This window comes from Siniperca chuatsi, linkage group LG20, assembly GCF_020085105.1.
Source record: "Siniperca chuatsi isolate FFG_IHB_CAS linkage group LG20, ASM2008510v1, whole genome shotgun sequence".
NCBI classification, from domain to species: Eukaryota; Metazoa; Chordata; class Actinopteri; order Centrarchiformes; family Sinipercidae; genus Siniperca; species Siniperca chuatsi.
In genome coordinates, this window is record NC_058061.1 from 1,736,507 (window position 1) to 1,756,845 (window position 20,339).

General features: G+C 43.7%; 2 protein-coding genes across 4 annotated transcripts; both read right to left on the reverse strand.

Moving 5' to 3' along the window:
* Positions 1-1,534: 1,534 nt before the first annotated feature.
* Positions 1,535-4,759, reverse strand: LOC122868050 (D(5)-like dopamine receptor). The gene has a single exon (XM_044179596.1). It carries the CDS (start codon positions 3,658-3,660, stop codon positions 2,269-2,271), a length of 1,392 nt encoding a protein of 463 aa, XP_044035531.1. The 5' UTR covers positions 3,661-4,759; the 3' UTR covers positions 1,535-2,268.
* A 2,457-nt stretch (positions 4,760-7,216) lies between these two features.
* LOC122867989 (vicilin-like seed storage protein At2g18540) lies at positions 7,217-18,557 on the reverse strand. 3 transcript variants are annotated; one of them, XM_044179486.1, is made up of 2 exons: positions 16,885-18,557; positions 7,217-7,805 (listed from the first exon to the last, which is right to left on the reverse strand). In XM_044179486.1, the coding sequence occupies exons 1-2, from the start codon at positions 17,935-17,937 to the stop codon at positions 7,758-7,760; spliced, it is 1,101 nt and encodes a 366-aa protein (XP_044035421.1). In that variant the 5' UTR covers positions 17,938-18,557; the 3' UTR covers positions 7,217-7,757. The 3 variants fall into 3 exon arrangements, with proteins under 3 accessions (XP_044035421.1, XP_044035422.1, XP_044035420.1); XM_044179487.1 differs by having other exon boundaries at positions 7,217-7,802; positions 16,885-18,556; XM_044179485.1 differs by having other exon boundaries at positions 7,217-7,799; positions 16,879-18,556.
* Positions 18,558-20,339: the final 1,782 nt, after the last annotated feature.

Below are 20,339 nucleotides of genomic sequence, written 5' to 3' on the forward strand. Positions count from 1 at the left end.
TTAAACCTTCCTTTAATCCTTTTACTCGCTAGCTTCAAATTTCAAATTAAGTCATTTAACTTGACTGATATATTCTGGTTGCTGGACTCATTTTGAATGCCACTTTGGAATCAGCCCACGTACACTAGTACCGCAGATTTCAGGTGCAGCCATCTGGATTCAGGGGATTTGGGCTGAAGAAAGTCACCAAAGTCAGTAGACTTCATCCTCTAGGGACTTCAAATATCTGTAGCAAAATTCAAGGCAATCCATCCAACAGTTGTTGAGATATCTCACTCTAAACCACGGTGGCGCTTGGGGAACACCAGCGTCAGTAGGATTCATCCTCTGGGGACCACGGACGTCTGTACAAACCTTCATAACAATCCATCCAACAGTTGTTGAGATATCTCAGTCTGGACCAAAGTGGTGGACCGACTGACTGACCGGCACCGCCACGGAGCCAGCGTGGCTGAAAATGACATCTCGTTAGTGGGCTGGGGATTTAAAAAGACACACAACACACTGGATGAGTTATGAAACACGTATCCAGCCAAACATGGAAAAAGAACCGATTCCATCTGATAATGTTCGGGTCTAAAAATGCTCTCATATTTTTTTTTTTTTAACTGTTGTTCTCACGAGTTGTGGACCTCCAACATGGCCGCCTGGCATCGGCAAGCAAAAGCTGGAGCTACAACCAGCACTCCAGTTTGGCATTTGCTGAGTGTTGCCGGTCGGTAACCGGCAGATAAAACCTCTGTGAAGAAGAACCCTCGAGGTGGCCCGAGACAGGCCGTCGGGAATAATTCAACAACCTTCGGTTAAACCACTCGGCTGGACAGAAGCAGTTACCACATTCACTGTTGGACCTTCGCAACACAATTCACTCTGAATGCACACAAACACTTGAATGTCTGATCTCTTGTTCAGCTTAATATTCGATTGGCTCGGAGTCTCAACAGGAGATGGGCGAGCTCTCCAACAGAAACAGCCTGCAATTACCCGAAGGGGCAATTAAACACTGAAACTAATGATGTAATTGTTATTAATTATCCTTGCTCGTCGTCTCGTCCGTCTTTAACATATCAAAGGCAGGTTCGGCGACTGAGTGAACCTGAACACTCACATCAAACGACTTTGGTTCAAAATGTCACTCGATCACTGAATGAATTACTCAAACTGGATTTTACCGCTTCTGCTAATTAGCCAGCCCGGTCCGTGTGTTATTAAACAAGTCCGGGGCAGGTTTGACACATGATTTGTGAGTGTTCGGGGAGGACGGTGTGTGTGCGACTGAGTCACAATAAACTACAGTTGTTAATTGTTGACTTTGAGTCCGAGCGAGCAGCTTTGATTTCTGTTAAAGCTGTGTAGCGGCGTGTCAGTCGGTCAGATCACTCAACATGTCGTGTATAGTAGCTTTAAAATCCATTTTTATAAGAATAGTCAGTGTTTACAGCACGAGAGGGTTTAATAACATCTGAGCCAACATCCAGTAAAATGTAAGTGTGTAAAACACTTACAGGAAGAAGACACAGGAAGAACTGCTGCGTACGTTTGACACATGTTTTACTTTTCAGCAGGAATACAACATTCGATCTGGACTTTGTTGTGCAGATCTTCTCGCGTTTAAACTCAGACTTTCTGAGCCTGAATTTCAAAACTGACAAATGTATTGGAGGGAAAACAGCACCTTTTTGAGCCGACATAAAACTTTCCACCATAAAGTTATAATATGACATGAAAACCAAACATTTTCTGAGAATATTTGTTAGCAAATATTGATGAGCAACTACAGCTCATACTTTGCCCTGTACAGTGTCTCTGTTGACATTTACAGTCAGCTGATTGTCGAAATTAGTTAGATCAGTGGTTCCCAACCTGGGGGTCAAAAACCAAGAGGGGCCAGGACATAAATCTGAAATGGAAATTTAAAAAGAAAAACATTCTTGTAACCCAAAATCTTGAGTGTTTCTACGTTTTGTTTTTCTGTTTCTTGCTTTTTGTTTTTTGAAACTCACTGGACCTTTGAAAATCCTTTAAAGCAAACAGTCTGATGATCTTTGGTTGAACTGTTTACATCCACAACAAAACCACCACTTTGCTTTGAGGGCTCACAAGCCAGAGAGGTTTACAGCAACTGATCATTTTGGCATCATCAGCAAGAGGTCAGAGGTCACCCACTTAGACCCCTGCTCCCTGATGTGGAGGGAGGCTGAATCAGGAGGCACGAAACTGAACAGGGGTCCTGCATCGTGCATGTGTTGTTTCAGAGCTTAAGGGCGCTCACAGGTCCTGGATTTGACCCGGAATAACATAACAGTCTGTGGGTCCGGAGGAGTTGAAGGGAATCATGTCTAAAGAAATCTCCGCCTCGCACTCATACTGCAGGATGGCGGGCAGCAGTGAGTTGCTGTGGTTGCGGGAATCGACTGAAATGACAGAAACGGTGTCAAAGTTCTGCTCCAGATCTCCCCCTGTGTGCGGCGGGATGAGCCTCTGCGCGCCGGGGCCCGGCATGGCGCATGCCTCCTTCTGCATGGTGGTGTCGTGGTGGTAGGACACCAGCTCGTTGCTGAAGTCCACAGCCTCCACCGTGGAGGTGGAGCAGTATTTATTACAGCCCAGGATGGTGGAGAAGGCCTTCCTGAAGTCGGCGTTGAAGGCGTAAATGACCGGGTTCAGGGACGAGTTGGCCCAGCCGAACCACACGAAGATGCTGAAGGTGGTGTCGCTGACGCACGGGGGCTCTCCGAGTTTGTCCAGGTCGCAGAAAGGCACCACGCAGTTCAGGACGAAAAACGGCAGCCAGCAGAACACAAACACTCCCATGATGATGGACAGAGTCTTTAAAACTTTCGTTTCCCTCTTAAAAGAAGTTTTCAGCGAGCTTTCGTCGTGCGCTGACGCGCGGTGGCGGTGGTTTTGCGCACGGGGCCCTGCCGCCCTCTCCAAAGACGAGATCCGTCTGATTTGGGTTTGCGCGATGCGGAAAATGCGCGTGTACGTCCCCACCATGATCACCACGGGAATGTAGAAGCTTATGAGCGACGACGAGATGGCGTAAGTCCGGTTCAGGCTGGCGTTGCAGTCGTCCGGGTTGTCCGCCGTCGAGTCGTCCGCGTCCGCGCGGTGCCAGTTGAGCTGCACGGGGATGAAGGAGATGAGGATGGAGAGAGTCCAGGCGACTCCGATCATCAGGAAGGCGAACCTGCGCGTCATTTTGCGCTCGTACTTGAACGGGCTGGAGATGGCCCAGTAGCGGTCCATGCTGATGATGCACAGGTTGAGGATGGACGCGGTGGAGCACATGATGTCGAAGGCGACCCAGGTGTCGCAGAAGCGGCCGAAGAGCCAGATGCCGGCGACCTCGGACACCGCCCTCCAGGGCATCACCAGCACGGCCACGAACAGGTCTGACACCGCCAGAGAGATGACGAAGGAGTTGGTGACTTTGGAGCGCAGGTGGCGGAATTTGATGACCGCGGCGCACACCAGAGTGTTACCGAGCAGGGTGGAGACGATCAGGACGCACAGGACGCAGCCGGTCAGCGCGCGGAGGCTGAGCCCTCCGCCCGGCCAGGGGCTGTCCGCTCCAGCTGTGACCACCTGGTGCTGGCCAGGGTGGTCCCGGTGGTCCTGGTTCTGGTTTTGGCTCTCATTATAAAAACTCTCCATGGATGTCAAGACTCACGCCCTCGGTGCCATATCCGTCTCAACGTGTCCTCATGAAACCGTCGCTCCCATCCTCCTTCCACCATCACCTGCAGCGCGTCTCGACTCCAAACTCTCTGCTCGTGTCTCCAACACGCAGACAAAAGGAAAAAACCGACCCAGCAGTGAGACAGTCCTGCAGGGGACGCGCTCAGACTGAGGCTGCATGGAGACCCTCAGCGCATAAAGTCTATTTACTCTCTCCAGTCTGGAACACAGCCACCCTCACGTTAAGACCACTGCAACATACTGAGTTCACAGATCTGTTCATTCATTGTTTCCCGTCGGATTCTCGGAGATTTAAATACCACAAATATCGAAAAACAGCTGAAGATGCTGTCGTTATATTATTCTCGTTACAACACGAGAGTAATATAGGAGAGGAAAAGCTCTCCAAACTCAATACTCACATGTTTTTTTAAACAATTAATGAGTCTGCCTGCATTAATAATGCAGCAAATACTGATTAAATTAAAACACATCATGGAAATGAAGAAGGAGAGAAAATTAACTGACCGGCGGATGAGCGCTTTCTCTTCTCGTGAATTCATGAAATTTCTGTTGTCAGGGAAACAAACATGCTCCAAAATCAACTTTGGGGACACTTTGGGGACATTTCATTAATTCATCATTGCTCGTTGTTGAGAAAGCTTAAAAAATCCCCCAAAATTGGAGATATGAACTTTTCTTCTGACAGTAAGAAAACGTGAAGATCTGTGTTCAGTCTCTTGCACGTTTTGTGTTATCGGGTCACAGTGACGCGTTAATCCTGCAGCAGTAAGTTAATACATCACAGGCGTGATGAATGCTTTTAATGAGAAACGTGTCGACGTGCTTTCAGTCAGAAATGTAAATGTTTGCGTGTTTCCACTCTGTGGCAATGACTCATCCGCCTCCGGTGATGTGACAGCGTGCAGTGGAGAAGGTAATACTGCCCTCTAGTGGACAGATGCTCACACAGCCTCTCACATCGAAATTATACATGTTTACAATCTTTTATGTGCTTCAAAAACAGAAAAAAAGGCAATCTGATTATTGCAAACATGACAAAAAATCTTTTTTTCCCCCCTATGTTAGTTTTAGTTAGTTTTTCCTATTTATGGATATTTTCCTATTTATGGATATTGATATTATATACCTCCATTACTGCTGTGCAATATCTTAATAATCTCAATAAGCTACACTTAACTCAGTACATGCACCACTGCTTATTACTTATATTATTACATTGTATTATTATACCGTATTATCAGCATCAACCGGTAAACCCACCTGGTACTTCATTTATTTTCTGACCTGTTTTTATAGTGTTTATAGTGTATTGTATTATATTTTTTGCTAGTACTTTCTCCTGTGTGCACTGACGTAAAGGCGAGCTGCTGTAACAAAGAGTTTCCCTTCGGGGATCAATAAAGTGTTTCTGATTCTGATTTCTGACATAATATAGGCCTTAACCAATAGAAAAGTCAGACATTTACATTATTTCCATAATTGGTTAGAATGTAAATATCTAAAAATAGTTTTGTTTTCGGCTGTACAGAGATCTAAATTTAAAGCCATGATGTCCTGCTGTGTAACTGTGATTTTGTGAAAAGTTGTTATAAAAGTTATAAACGCTCATCTCTGAAAAACGGATAACGCAGCAAACACTAAACTCTCACAGCATAAAGTCTACGCTGCACATCGGCCTACGGTTAGTGTTACAGTGGGAGAGTTAGAACTTCTACATTATGTTTACAACTTTAAAAAGATTGCATCCCGCCCTTCAATACATGCACATATCACATGTGAAATAATGTTTCACTAACTAGAAATATCAACAGAACGTCTCGCGATCTCGTAATACCACTTAGTGCCTCAAGAGGCGATAGTCCGATAGACTAGCTCGGGTAGTTTCAGCTGGGAAATGTGTGCGAGCCGCGAGTTCGCTACGTAACGCAAGCTCTCTTAGCTTTTTCAGTGTAATAAATAAACAAAATAAACTCACAAGATGTCAAGAAAGGAAATATTGTTACAACTATTTTCCTTATCAAACAAAAAAATACAAGCGTACACCTTATGGATTCAAGTTTCTTTCTTTTACTGAACTAAAACCAGCTTGATTGCCTTGTTAACTCGTCGTAAAACACACTTCATTCAAACTGGACAGAAACAAAGTAAAACTCACCAAAACCGTCAAGTCAACAATCGCAAACTCTGATTTGGTCGAAATAAACCCTGAATCCACCGACTTTATACACAGTTAGCTGTTTTTAACTGCTTTATATACAGTTAGCTAGTTTTAACTACTTTATATACCGTTAGCTAGTTTTAACTACTTTATATACAGTTAGCTGGTTTTAACTGCCTTATATACAGTTAGCTAGTTTTAACTGCTTTATATACCGTTTGCTAGTTTTGACTGCTTTATATACCGTTAGCTCGTTTTAACTACTTTATATACAGTTAGCTAGTTTTAACTGCTTTATATACAGTTAGCTAGTTTTAGCTACTTTATATACCGTTAGCTAGTTTTAACTACTTTATATACCGTTAGCTAGTTTTAACTGCTTTATATACAGTTAGCTAGTTTTAGCTACTTTATATACCGTTAGCTAGTTTTAACTACTTTATATACCGTTAGCTAGTTTTAATGACTTTATATACCGTTAGCTAGTTTTAACTGCTTTATATACCGTTAGCTAGTTTTAACTACTTTATATACAGTTAGCTAGTTTTAACTGCTTTATATACCGTTAGCTAGTTTTAACTACTTTATATACAGTTAGCTAGTTTTAATGACTTTATATACCGTTAGCTAGTTTTAACTGCTTTATATACCGTTAGCTAGTTTTAACTACTTTATATACAGTTAGATACAGTTAGCTAGTTTTAACTAGCGGCAGTGCACACAGGAGAAAGTACTAGCAAAAAATATAATACAATACACTATAAAAACAGTCATAAATACAGTCAGCTGGCTTTACTACTTTATATAGCCTACAGTTAGCTAGTTATGTAAATGTAAATTTTTTTAAAATTATAACGAAACATAATATTTTATCAACGCTTCATATGTTTTCTGTAAAATTAATAACAATTTAATTTTAATGTCTAAAGTGAGTAGAAGTAGAAAGTAGCATGGAAAGAAAACACTCAAGTAAAGTACAAGTAGGTACCTCACATTGTGACTTAAGTAGGGCCAGTGCTTGAGGAAATGACCACTGTCTGTTACAGAACCAGCTGCTGTAATTCAGCATGTGGAACGACGTCTTTTATTACGTCACACTGATCCTGTCCGAATAGGACTTTAGTGTTGTTTAAAACTTAAAAACAATATTTGACGACAGACACCGGCACTTATACTTTATACCAACCATAATGTGATACAGTTGTATTTATACTTTATATCTTCATTCAGAGGCAGACGCATGTAGAAATATGATTGAACTTTTATTTGATTGATGGTTTATTTGATTGTTTATTTGATTTTTTATGTATTTGGGGCCAATTTCGAGTTTCCGATGAGCCGAACGTGCAGGTCTTTGGACTGTGGGAGGAAACCGGAGCACCCGGAGAAAACCCACGCAGACACAGGGAGGAGCATACAAACTCCACACAGAAACAAGGTGGAGGTGTTTCTGTGAGGCTGCAGCGCTAATCACTGAGCCACTGTGCTGCACTCAACTGTGGTGGAGAGGAGGGTGGAGGAGGAAGGGTGGAGGGGGGGGGATAGAGGAGGAAAGGAGGGGGGTGAGGATGAGGGAGGAAGAGTGGAGGGGGAATTGAGGGGGGGGTGGAGGGGGAGATAGAGGAGGAAAGGAGGGGGTGAGGATGAGGGAGGAAGAGTGGAGGGGGAATTGAGGGGGGGTGGAGGGGGGAGATAGAGGAGGAAAGGAGGGGGGTGAGGAGGGGTGGAGGAGATGGTAGAGGGTGGAAAGAGGGAGGACAGGGGGTGAGGGAGACAGAGGGAGGTGGAGAGGTGAAGGGGGAGGAAGAGGGAGCTACTGTTGTCCGGTCTGAGCCGAACACCCAGCAGCCTACTCCACCAGCTGAGAATACCCAACGCCAGAAACCTTTTCTTATTTCTTCTTCTTCTTCTGCTCCTTTTCTTTTCTTTTCATCTCCTTCTTGTCTTTTTTATTTTTCTCTTCCTCCACCTTTGTATGTCCAGTCTTCATCCACGTCTTACGAGACCAGAAACCTCCTTTCTTCTCCTTCATATTCAGACGGAGCTCCTCCACATCTTTCTTCTCCTCCTCCTCCACCTGTATCACACCGGTTTCCCGGCTCTGCTCCACCTGTATCGCACCGGTTTCCCGGCTCTGGTCCAGCTGCGTTGCACCGGTTTCCCGGTTCTCCTCCAGCTTTGCTGCACCTGTTTCCCGGCTCTGCTCCAGCTGTGCTGCACCGGTTTCCTGGTTCTCCTCCACCTGTGTCGCACCGGTTTCCCGGCTCTGCTCCAGCTGTGTCGCACCGGTTTCCTGGTTCTCCTCCACCTGTGTCGCACCGGTTTCCCGGCTCTGCTCCAGCTGTGTCGCACCGGTTTCCCGTCTCTGCTCCACCTGCGTCGCCCCAGTTTCCCGGCTCGGGTCTTTCTCGGCCAGCTGCTTCCTGAATTGCTCCTCCAGAGCGTTGTATTTGGCCTCCCAGGCTTTCTCGGCCTGGAGGAATTCAGCTTCTCTGCTCCGCAGCTGCTCTGACAGTTTTTGCTTCTCTGCCGCCCGTCTCGCTGCCAGCGTGTCGTACTCCATCTGGCTCCTGTGCTGGATGAAATTCACCTGGTTCACCCGGAATCGGAGACTTTTCTTGAGGGAGTAGATCTGGGACTCATAATATGAGATGGTCTCGTGGCTTATATCTGGTGTATCGCTGTTGGCCTTTCCATCCAGTGACTTCTTGTTCTGCTGCAACAAGCCGTGTATCTGTCCTTTCAGGTGCCAGATCACCCGCTGAGCATGAAACAGATCCTGTCGCATACGATAGAAGTCTAGCTCGGGTAGTTTCAGCTGGGAAATGTGTGCGAGCCGCGAGTTCGCTACGTAACGCAAGCTCTCTTAGCTTTTTCAGTGTAATAAATAAACACAATAAACTCACAAGATGTCAAGAAAGGAAATATTGTTACACATATTTTCCTTATCAAACAGAAAAATACAAGCGTACACCTTATGGATTCAAGTTTCTTTCTTTTACTGAACTAAAACCAGCTTGATTGCCTTGTTAACTCGACGTAAAACACACTTCATTCAAACTGGACAGAAACAAAGTAAAACTCACCAAAACCGTCAAGTCAACAATCGCAAACTCTGATTTGGTCGAAATAAACCCTGAATCCACCGACTTTATACACAGTTAGCTGTTTTTAACTGCTTTATATACAGTTAGCTAGTTTTAACTACTTTATATACCGTTAGCTAGTTTTAACTACTTTATATACCGTTAGCTAGTTTTAACTGCTTTATATACAGTTAGTTAGTTTTAACTACTTTATATACAGTTAGCTAGTTTTAATGACTTTATATACCGTTAGCTAGTTTTAACTGCTTTATATACAGTTAGTTAGTTTTAACTACTTTATATACAGTTAGCTAGTTTTAATGACTTTATATACCGTTAGCTAGTTTTAACTACTTTATATACCGTTAGCTAGTTTTAACTACTTTATATACCGTTAGCTAGTTTTAACTGCTTTATATACAGTTAGTTAGTTTTAACTACTTTATATACAGTTAGCTAGTTTTAATGACTTTATATACCGTTAGCTAGTTTTAACTGCTTTATATACCGTTAGCTAGTTTTAACAACTTTATATACAGTTAGTTAGTTTAACAATTTTATACACAGTTAGCTAGTTTTAACTACTTTATATACAGTTAGATACAGTTAGCTAGTTTTAATGACTTTATATACCGTTAGCTAGTTTTAACTGCTTTATATACAGTTAGCTAGTTTTAACTACTTTATATACCGTTAGCTAGTTTTAACGACTTTATCAGAATCAGAAATACTTTATTGATCCCCGAAGGGAAACTCTTTGTTACAGCAGCTCGCCTTTACGTCAGTGCACACAGGAGAAAGTACTAGCAAAAAATATAATACAATACACTATAAAAACAGGTCAGAAAAAAAATTAAAATAAAATACAGTTAGCTGGTTTTAACTACTTTATATAGCCTACAGTTAGCTAGTTATGTAAATGTAAATTTTTTAAAAATTATAACGAAACATCATATTTTATCAACGCTTCATATGTTTTCTGTAAAATTAATAATAATATAATTTTAATGTCTAAAGTGAGTAGAAGTAGAAAGTAGCATGGAAAGAAAACACTCAAGTAAAGTACAAGTAGGTACCTTACATTGTGACTTAAGTAGGGCCAGTGCTTGAGGAAATGACCACTGTCTGTTACAGAACCAGCTGCTGTAATTCAGCATGTGGAACGACGTCTTTTATTACGTCACACTGATCCTGTCCGAATAGGACTTTAGTGTTGTTTAAAACTTAAAAACAATATTTGACGACAGACACCGGCACTTATACTTTATACCAACCATAATGTGATACAGTTGTATTTATACTTTATATCTTCATTCAGAGGCAGACGCATGTAGAAATATGATTGAACTTTTATTTGATTGATGGTTTATTTGATTGTTTATTTGATTTTTTATGTATTTGGGGCCAATTTCGAGTTTCCGATGAGCCGAACGTGCATGTCTTTGGACTGTGGGAGAAACCGAGCACCCGAGAAAAACCCACGCAGAAACAAGGTGGAGGTGTTTCTGTGAGGCTGCAGCGCTAATCACTGAGCCACTGTGCTGCACTCAACTGCGGTGGAGAGGAGGGTGGAGGAGGAAGGGTGGAGAGAGGAAGATAGAGGAGGAAAGGAGGGGGGTGAGGATGAGGGAGGAAGAGTGGAGGGGGAATAATGGGGGGTTGGTGGAGGGGGGGAGATAGAGGAGGAAAGGAGGGGGGTGAGGAGGGGTGGAGGAGACAGAGGGAGGTGGAGAGGTGAAGGGGGAGGAAGAGGGAGCTACTGTTGTCCGGTCTGAGCCGAACACCCAGCAGCCTACTCCACCAGCTGAGAATACCCAACGCCAGAAACCTTTTCTTATTTCTTCTTCTTCTTCTGCTCCTTTTCTTTTCTTTTCATCTCCTCCTTCTGCTCCTTTTCTTTTCTTTTCATCTCCTCCTTCTGCTCCTTTTCTTTTCTTTTCATCTCCTCCTTCTGCTCCTTTTCTTTTCTTTTCATCTCCTTCTTCTGCTCCTTTTCTTTTCTTTTCATCTCCTCCTTCTGCTCCTTTTCTTTCCTTTTCATCTCCTTCTTCTGCTCCTTTTCTTTTCTTTTCATCTCCTTCTTGTCTTTTTTATTTTTCTCTTCCTCCACCTTTGTATGTCCAGTCTTCATCCACGTCCTACGAGACCAGAAACCTCCTTTCTTCTCCTTCATATTCAGACGGAGCTCCTCCACATCTTTCTTCTCCTCCTCCTCCACCTGTATCACACCGGTTTCCTGGCTCTGGTCCAGCTGCGTCGCACCGGTTTCCCGGTTCTCCTCCAGCTGTGCTGCACCGGTTTCCCGGTTCTCCTCCAGCTGTGTCGCACCGGTTTCCCGGTTCTCCTCCAGCTGGGTGGCACCGGTTTCCCGGTTCTCCTCCAGCTGTGTTGCACTGGTTTCCCGACTCTGGTCCACCTGTGTTGCACCGGTTTCCTGGTTCTCCTCCAGCTGTGCTGCACCGGTTTCCTGGTTCTCCTCCAGCTGTGTCTCACCGGTTTCCCGGCTCGGGTCTTTCTCGGCCAGCTGCTTCCTGAATTGCTCCTCCAGAGCGTTGTATTTGGCCTCCCAGGCTTTCTCGGCCTGGAGGAATTCAGCTTCTCTGCTCCGCAGCTGCTCTGACAGTTTTTGCTTCTCTGCCGCCCGTCTCGCTGCCAGCGTGTCGTACTCCATCTGGCTCCTGTGCTGGATGAAATTCACCTGGTTCACCCGGAATCGGAGACTTTTCTTGAGGGAGAAGATCTGGGACTCATAATATGAGATGGTCTCGTGGCTTATATCTGGTGTATCGCTGTTGGCCTTTCCATCCAGTGACTTCTTGTTCTGCTGCAACAAGCCGTGTATCTGTCCTTTCAGGTGCCAGATCACCCGCTGAGCATGAAACAGATCCTGTCGCATACGATAGAAGTCCCAGCGAGGAGGAGCGCCAGCAAATCTAACCCCGTTTGCTGGGTTGGTTGTTCTTTCCATGGCACTGTCTGCAGAAAAAGACTGTAGACTGTAGTGGACTGGAGTAGACTGTAGTGGTCTGTAATAGACGGTAGTGGTCTGTAATAGACTGTAGTGGTCTGCAATAGACTGTAGTGGTCTGTAATAGACTGTAGAGGTCTGTAATAGACTGTAGTGGTCTGCGGTAGACTGTAGAGGTCTGCAGTAGACTGTAGTGGTCTGCAATAGACTGTAGAGGTCTGCAGTAGACTGTAGTGGTCTGTAATAGACTGTAGTGGTCTGCAATAGACTGTAGTGGTCTGTAATAGACTGTAGAGGTCTGTAATAGACTGTAGTGGTCTGCGGTAGACTGTAGAGGTCTGCAGTAGACTGTAGTGGTCTGCGGTAGACTGTAGTGGTCTGCAGTAGACTGTAGTGGTCTGCAATAGACTGTAGTGGTCTGTAATAGACTGTAGTGGTCTGCAGTAGACCGTCTCTGTAGTAGATCCTTCTTGTGTGAAGTCGATGCGAGTTAATGTTGCTCTGTTGGGTTCTGAGGTGAACTTCCAGCCTTCAGACAGACAGCAGGGTTCTAGAGTCCTGCATCAAAGGATCAAAGGATCAAAGCCGGTTCCGTTCCGTGGCCTCTTGTCCCCTTCAGAGGCCGCGGAACGGAACCAGCTTTGATCCTTTGATGCGGGATTCTAGAACTCTGCTGTCTGTCTGAAGGCAGGAAGTTCACCTCTGAACCTGAGCAGGTTGTTTTGTCATTGGTCTGTAGTTGAAAAGTGGGAGGAGCTATTCCAGGCGCCCCTGGTTCCTGAAAGTCGTTCACTTCCCCCACAGACAGTCAGGTGACTGACAGCTGAAGCGCTTGTGTAGTTTGGAAACACACAAACCACAGTGTCAGAAAATATCTGCTTCTACAACTCCCAAAGTGCTGATTGGCAAGAAACATTCTGCTAATCGTGGATTAAAGATGAATCTGTCGGGGAAACTGCTTTTATTATCTGCATCTTGAATAAATTCACCTTTGGATTCTCTAATTACATCTTTGCCTGTATTTATTACATTTACTACAGTTTGTCAGTAGTCCGCACATCACATACTGCAGTTTTATGTTACATAGAATTTATGTTGGATATAGGTTCAGTTTGCATTCATGTAGTATTATTTTAAAGGAAACCGACTCCAGCTCGTTTGTTAGTAAATTAAGTTTCCTTAATAACTGCCAAGACTATTTCCAGGTAACGTTTCCCCGGCCTACAGAGGGGGGTGTTGTAACTGAGTGTCTAAGAACATGTGACTTATAAATGGACAATCTTCATCAATATATCTGACACTATCACAGATTATTGCATAATCTTTTGGCTGAATGGGAAAGTAAAAACACGTTAATTCATTATGTGATAGTCGGTGGGGGAATGTAACCAAGAACATTTACTCAAGTACTAGGATTAAGAACAAATCCGAGGTGCTGTACTTTATTTGAGTCTTTTCTTTTCATGCTACGTTCTACTTTCTGCTCCGTCTCAGAGGGAAATATTGAACTTTTCACGTCACTACATTTATCTGACCGCTTTAGTGACTTTACGCAGTAGATTTTTACAAAATATATGTAGAGAAAATATGATGTTTTGTTAGAAATTAAACTCCACAAGTTCAGCTGAAACGATTAGTTGACAACTGGCAGAAAATTAATTGTCATTTCTCCTGTAAATCCCTTCCTGGCTGCAGCTCCTCAGATGTGCAGATCTGCTGCTTTTCCTCTGAACGACTGTAATAACTGTGATGTTTGTTAATAACGTCGAGCTTTGGACTGTCGGTCGGACACGACGACACGGTGAAGGCGTCGCTTTGGGCTCTGGGTCGTCGTGACGCCGTTTCTCACCGTTTTCACCAGTTTTCCAAACTGATCGATGGATCGATCGACGGATCGACGGAGAAAAGAATCGGCAGATGGATCCAGAATGAAAAGCATCATCAGCTGCAGTCCGATACAAACCGGTTCAACATGAGCTCCAGCTCCACCAGCTGCAGCAGCAACATCCTGCTTTACATTAATGCACGAGGAATAATAACCTGATGATAGAATATATAACAGCACAGCAGCCACAGGGACGCTGCACTGCTTTAATGCTTTAAGGGCTTTTTCCTGATCACACTCTCACACTTTCACTTGTTTCTCGTATTTTTACAGTGTGGGGGTGGAGCTGGACTCTCTGCAGCAAACATGACAAAAAGTCTTTTTTTTCTGCAAATAAACACATAATATAGGCCTTAACCAATAGAAAAGTCAGACATTTACATTATTTCCATAATTGGTTAGAATGTAAATATCTAAAAATAGTTTTGTTTTCGGCTGTACAGAGATCTAAATTTAAAGCCATGATGTCCTGCTGTGTAACTGTGATTTTGTGTAAAGTTGTTATAAAAGTTATAAACGCTCATCTCTGAAAAACGGATAACGCAGCAAACACTAAACTCTCACAGCATAAAGTCTACGCTGCACATCGGCCTACGGTTAGTGTTACAGTGGGAGAGTTAGAACTTCTACATTATGTTTACAACTTTAAAAAGATTGCATCCCGCCCTTCAATACATGCACATATCACATGTGAAATAATGTTTCACTAACTAGAAATATCAACAGAACGTCTCGCGATCTCGTAATACCACTTAGTGCCTCAAGAGGCGATAGTCCGATAGACTAGCTCGGGTAGTTTCAGCTGGGAAATGTGTGCGAGCGGCGAGTTCGCTACGTAACGCAAGGTCTCTTAGCTTTTTCAGTGTAATAAATAAACAAAATAAACTCACAAGATGTCAAGAAAGGAAATATTGTTACACCTATTTTCCTTATCAAAAAGAAAAATACAAGCGTACACCTTATGGATTCAAGTTTCTTTCTTTTACTGAACTAAAACCAGCTTGATTGCCTTGTTAACTCGACGTAAAACACACTTCATTCAAACTGGAACGAAACAAAGTAAAACTCACCAAAACCGTCAAGTCAACAATCGCAAACTCTGGTTTGGTCGAAATAAACCCTGAATCCACCGACTTTATACACAGTTAGCTGTTTTTAACTGCTTTATATACAGTTAGCTAGTTTTAACTACTTTATATACCGTTAGCTAGTTTTAACTACTTTATATACAGTTAGCTGGTTTTAACTGCCTTATATACAGTTAGCTAGTTTTAACTGCTTTATATACCGTTTGCTAGTTTTGACTGCTTTATATACCGTTAGCTAGTTTTAACTACTTCATGTACCGTTAGCTAGTTTTAACTACTTTATACACAGTTAGCTAGTTTTAACTACTTTATATACCGTTAGCTAGTTTTAACTGCTTTATATACCGTTAGCTAGTTTTAACTGCTTTATATACAGTTAGCTAGTTTTAATGACTTTATATACCGTTAGCTAGTTTTAACTACTTTATATACAGTTAGCTAGTTTTAACTACTTTATCAGAATCAGAATCAGAAATACTTTATTGATCCCCGAAGGGAAACTCTTTGTTACAGCAGCTCGCCTTTACGTCAGTGCACACAGGAGAAAGTACTAGCAAAAAATATAATACAATACACTATAAAAACAGGTCAGAAAAAAAATTAAAATAAAATACAGTTAGCTGGTTTTAACTACTTTATATAGCCTACAGTTAGCTAGTTATGTAAATGTACATTTTTAAAAAATTATAACGAAACATCATATCTTATCAACGCTTCATATGTTTTCTGTAAAATGAATAATAATATAATTTTAATGTCTAAAGTGAGTAGAAGTAGAAAGTAGCATGGAAAGAAAACACTCAAGTAAAGTACAAGTAGGTACCTCACATTGTGACTTAAGTAGGGCCAGTGCTTGAGGAAATGACCACTGTCTGTTACAGAACCAGCTGCTGTAATTCAGCATGTGGAACGACGTCTTTTATTACGTCACACTGATCCTGTCCGAATAGGACTTTAGTGTTGTTTAAAACTTAAAAACAATATTTGACGACAGACACCGGTACTTATACTTTATACCAACCATAATGTCATACAGTTGTATTTATACTGTATATCTTCATTCAGAGGCAGACGCATGCAGAAATATGATTGAACTTTTATTTGATTGATTGTTTATTTGATTGTTTATTTGATTTTTTATGTATTTGGGGCCAATTTCGAGTTTCCGATGAGCCGAACGTGCAGGTCTTTGGACTGTGGGAGGAAACCGGAGCACCCGGAGAAAACCCACGCAGAAACAAGGTGGAGGTGTTTCTGTGAGGCTGCAGCGCTAATCACTGAGCCACTGTGCTGCACTCAACTGCGGTGGAGAGGAGGGTGGAGGAGGAAGGGTGGAGAGAGGAAGATAGAGGAGGAAAGGAGGGGGGTGAGGATGAGGGAGGAAGAGTGGAGGGGGAATTGAGGGGGTGGAGGGGGATAGATAGAGGAGGAAAGGAGGGGGGTGAGGAGGGGTGGAGGAGATGGTAGAGGGTGGAAAGAGGGAGGACAGGGGGTGAGGGAGACAGAGGGAGGTGGAGAGGTGAAGGGGGAGGAAGAGGGAGCTACTGTTGTCCGGTCTGAGCCGAACACCCAGCAGCCTACTCCACCAGCTGAGAATACCCAACGCCAGAAACCTTTTCTTATTTCTTCTTCTTCTTCTGCTCCTTTTCTTTTCTTTTCATCTCCTTCTGCTCCTTTTCTTTTCTTTTCATCTCCTTCTTCTGCTCCTTTTCTTTTCTTTTCATCTCCTTCTTCTGCTCCTTTTCTTTTCTTTTCATCTCCTCCTTCTGCTCCTTTTCTTTTCTTTTCATCTCCTCCTTCTGCTCCTTTTCTTTTCTTTTCATCTCCTTCTGCTCCTTTTCTTTTCTTTTCATCTCCTTCTTCTGCTGCTTTTCTTTTCTTTTCATCTCCTCCTTCTGCTCCTTTTCTTTTCTTTTCATCTCCTCCTTCTGCTGCTTTTCTTTTCTTTTCATCTCCTCCTTCTGCTCCTTTTCTTTTCTTTTCATCTCCTCCTTCTGCTCCTTTTCTTTTCTTTTCATCTCCTTCTTGTCTTTTTTATTTTTCTCTTCCTCCACCTTTGTATGTCCAGTCTTCATCCACGTCCTACGAGACCAGAAACCTCCTTTCTTCTCCTTCATATTCAGACGGAGCTCCTCCACATCTTTCTTCTCCTCCTCCTCCACCTGTATCACACCGGTTTCCTGGCTCTGGTCCAGCTGCGTCGCACCGGTTTCCCGGTTCTCCTCCAGCTGTGCTGCACCGGTTTCCCGGTTCTCCTCCAGCTGGGTGGCACCGGTTTCCCGGTTCTCCTCCAGCTGCGTCGCACCGGTTTCCTGGTTCTCCTCCAGCTGGGTGGCACCGGTTTCCTGGTTCTCCTCCAGCTGTGTTGCACTGGTTTCCCGACTCTGGTCCACCTGTGTTGCACCGGTTTCCTGGTTCTCCTCCAGCTGGGTGGCACCGGTTTCCTGGTTCTCCTCCAGCTGTGTTGCACTGGTTTCCCGACTCTGGTCCACCTGTGTTGCACCGGTTTCCTGGTTCTCCTCCAGCTGTGCTGCACCGGTTTCCTGGTTCTCCTCCAGCTGTGTCTCACTGGTTTCCCGGCTCGGGTCTTTCTCGGCCAGCTGCTTCCTGAATTGCTCCTCCAGAGCGTTGTATTTGGCCTCCCAGGCTTTCTCGGCCTGGAGGAATTCAGCTTCTCTGCTCCGCAGCTGCTCTGACAGTTTTTGGTTCTCTGCCGCCCGTCTCGCTGCCAGCGTGTCGTACTCCATCTGGCTCCTGTGCTGGATGAAATTCACCTGGTTCACCCGGAATCGGAGACTTTTCTTGAGGGAGAAGATCTGGGACTCATAATATGAGATGGTCTCGTGTCTTATATCTGGTGTATCGCTGTTGGCCTTTCCATCCAGTGACTTCTTGTTCTGCTGCAACAAGCCGTGTATCTGTCCTTTCAGGTGCCAGATCACCCGCTGAGCATGAAACAGATCCTGTCGCATACGATAGAAGTCCCAGCGAGGAGGAGTGCCAGCAAATCTAACCCCGTTTGCTGGGTTGGTTGTTCTTTCCATGGCACTGTCTGCAGAAAAAGACTGTAGACTGTAGTGGACTGCAGTAGACTGTAGTGGACTGCAGTAGACTGTAGTGGTCTGCAGTAGACTGTAGTGGTCTGTAATAGACTGTAGTGGACTGCAGTAGACTGTAGTGGTCTGCAGTAGACTGTAGTGGTCTGTAGTAGACTGTAGTGGACTGCAGTAGACTGTAGTGGACTGCAGTAGACTGTAGTGGTCTGTAGTAGACTGTAGTGGACTGCGGTAGACTGTAGTGGTCTGCAATAGACTGTAGTGTCCTGCAATAGACTGTAGTGGTCTGCAATAGACTGTAGTGTCCTGCAGTAGACTGTAGTGGTCTGTAATAGACTGTAGTGGTCTGCAATAGACTGTAGTGTCCTGCAGTAGACTGTAGTGGTCTGTAATAGACTGTAGTGGTCTGCAATAGACTGTAGTGGTCTGCAGTAGACTGTAGTGGTCTGTGGTAGACTGTAGTGGTCTGTAATAGACTGTCTCTGTAGTAGATCCTTCTTGTGTGAAGTCGATGCGAGTTAATGTTGCTCTGTTGGGTTCTGAGGTGAACTTCCAGCCTTCAGACAGACAGCAGGGTTCTAGAGTCCTGCATCAAAGGATCAAAGGATCAAAGCCGGTTCCGTTCCGTGGCCTCTTGTCCCCTTCAGAGGCCGCGGAACGGAACCAGCTTTGATCCTTTGATGCGGATTCTAGAACTCTGCTGTCTGTCTGAAGGCAGGAAGTTCACCTCTGAACCTGAGCAGGTTGTTTCGTCATTGGTCTGTAGTTGAAAAGTGGGAGGAGCTATTCCAGGCGCCCCTGGTTCCTGAAAGTCGTTCACTTCCCCCACAGACAGTCAGGTGACTGACAGCTGAAGCGCTTGTGTAGTTTGGAAACACACAAACCACAGTGTCAGAAAATATCTGCTTCTACAACTCCCAAAGTGCTGATTGGCAAGAAACATTCTGCTAATCGTGGATTAAAGATGAATCTGTCGGGGAAACTGCTTTTATTATCTGCATCTTAAATAAATTCACCTTTGGATTCTCTAATTACATCTTTGCCTGTATTTATTACATTTACTGCAGTTTGTCAGTAGTCCGCACATCACATACTGCAGTTTTATGTTACATAGAATTTATGTTGGATATAGGTTCAGTTTGCATTCATGTAGTATTATTTTAAAGGAAACCGACTCCGCCTCGTTTGTTAGTAAATTAAGTTTCCAGGTAATGTTTCCCCGGCCTACAGAGGGGGGTGTTGTAACTGAGTGTCTAAGAACATGTGACTTATAAATGGACAATCTTCATCAATATATCTGACACTATCACAGATTATTGCATAATCTTTTGGCTGAATGGGAAAGTAAAAACACGTTAATTCATTATGTGATAGTCGGTGGGGGAATGTAACCAAGAACATTTACTCAAGTACTAGGATTAAGAACAAATCCGAGGTGCTGTACTTTATTTGAGTCTTTTCTTTTCATGCTACGTTCTACTTTCTGCTCCGTCTCAGAGGGAAATATTGAACTTTTCACGTCACTACATTTATCTGACAGCTTTAGTGACTTTACGCAGTAGATTTTTACAAAATATATGTAGAGAAAATATGATGTTTTGTTAGAAATTAAACTCCACAAGTTCAGCTGAAACGATTAGTTGACAACTGGCAGAAAATTAATTGTCATTTCTCCTGTAAATCACTTCCTGGCTGCAGCTGCTCAGATGTGCAGATCTGCTGCTTTTCCTCTGAACGACTGTAATAACTGTGATGTTTGTCAATAACGTCGAGCTTTGGACTGTCGGTCGGACACGACGACACGGTGAAGGCGTCGCTTTGGGCTCTGCTTTAATGCTTTAAGGGCTTTTTCCTGATCACACTCACACACTTTCACTTGTTACTCGTATTTTTACAGTGTGGGGGTGGAGCTGGACTCTCTGGCGGTGCTGTCAGAGAGGAGGACGCTGGCCAAACTACACGCCATCTTGGACAGCGTCTCCCACCCGCTCCGTGACGTGCCGGTCAAACAAAGGAGCACCTTCAGCGGAAGACTCATCCTCCCACAATGCACCACAGAGCGCCACAGGAAGTCCTTCCTGCCTGTGGCCATCAGACTCTTTAACTCCTCCCTCTAAGTGTCAGTCTGTATGACCCGAAGTCACTAAACTGGACATTGATCGTTAACTCTCTGCAATACTTGACATAATTGTGCAATATTCTGTGTTTTCAGTTTAAAATTCCCTATTTATTGATATTGACATTTATTCATACTTCTATTACTGCTGTGCAATATCCTCCGTCTCATAATCATCTTAATAAGCTACACTTAACTTGACAGTACTCATTATTGCACTGTTACTTATTACTTATATTATTACATTGTATTATTATACCGTACATACTTATCA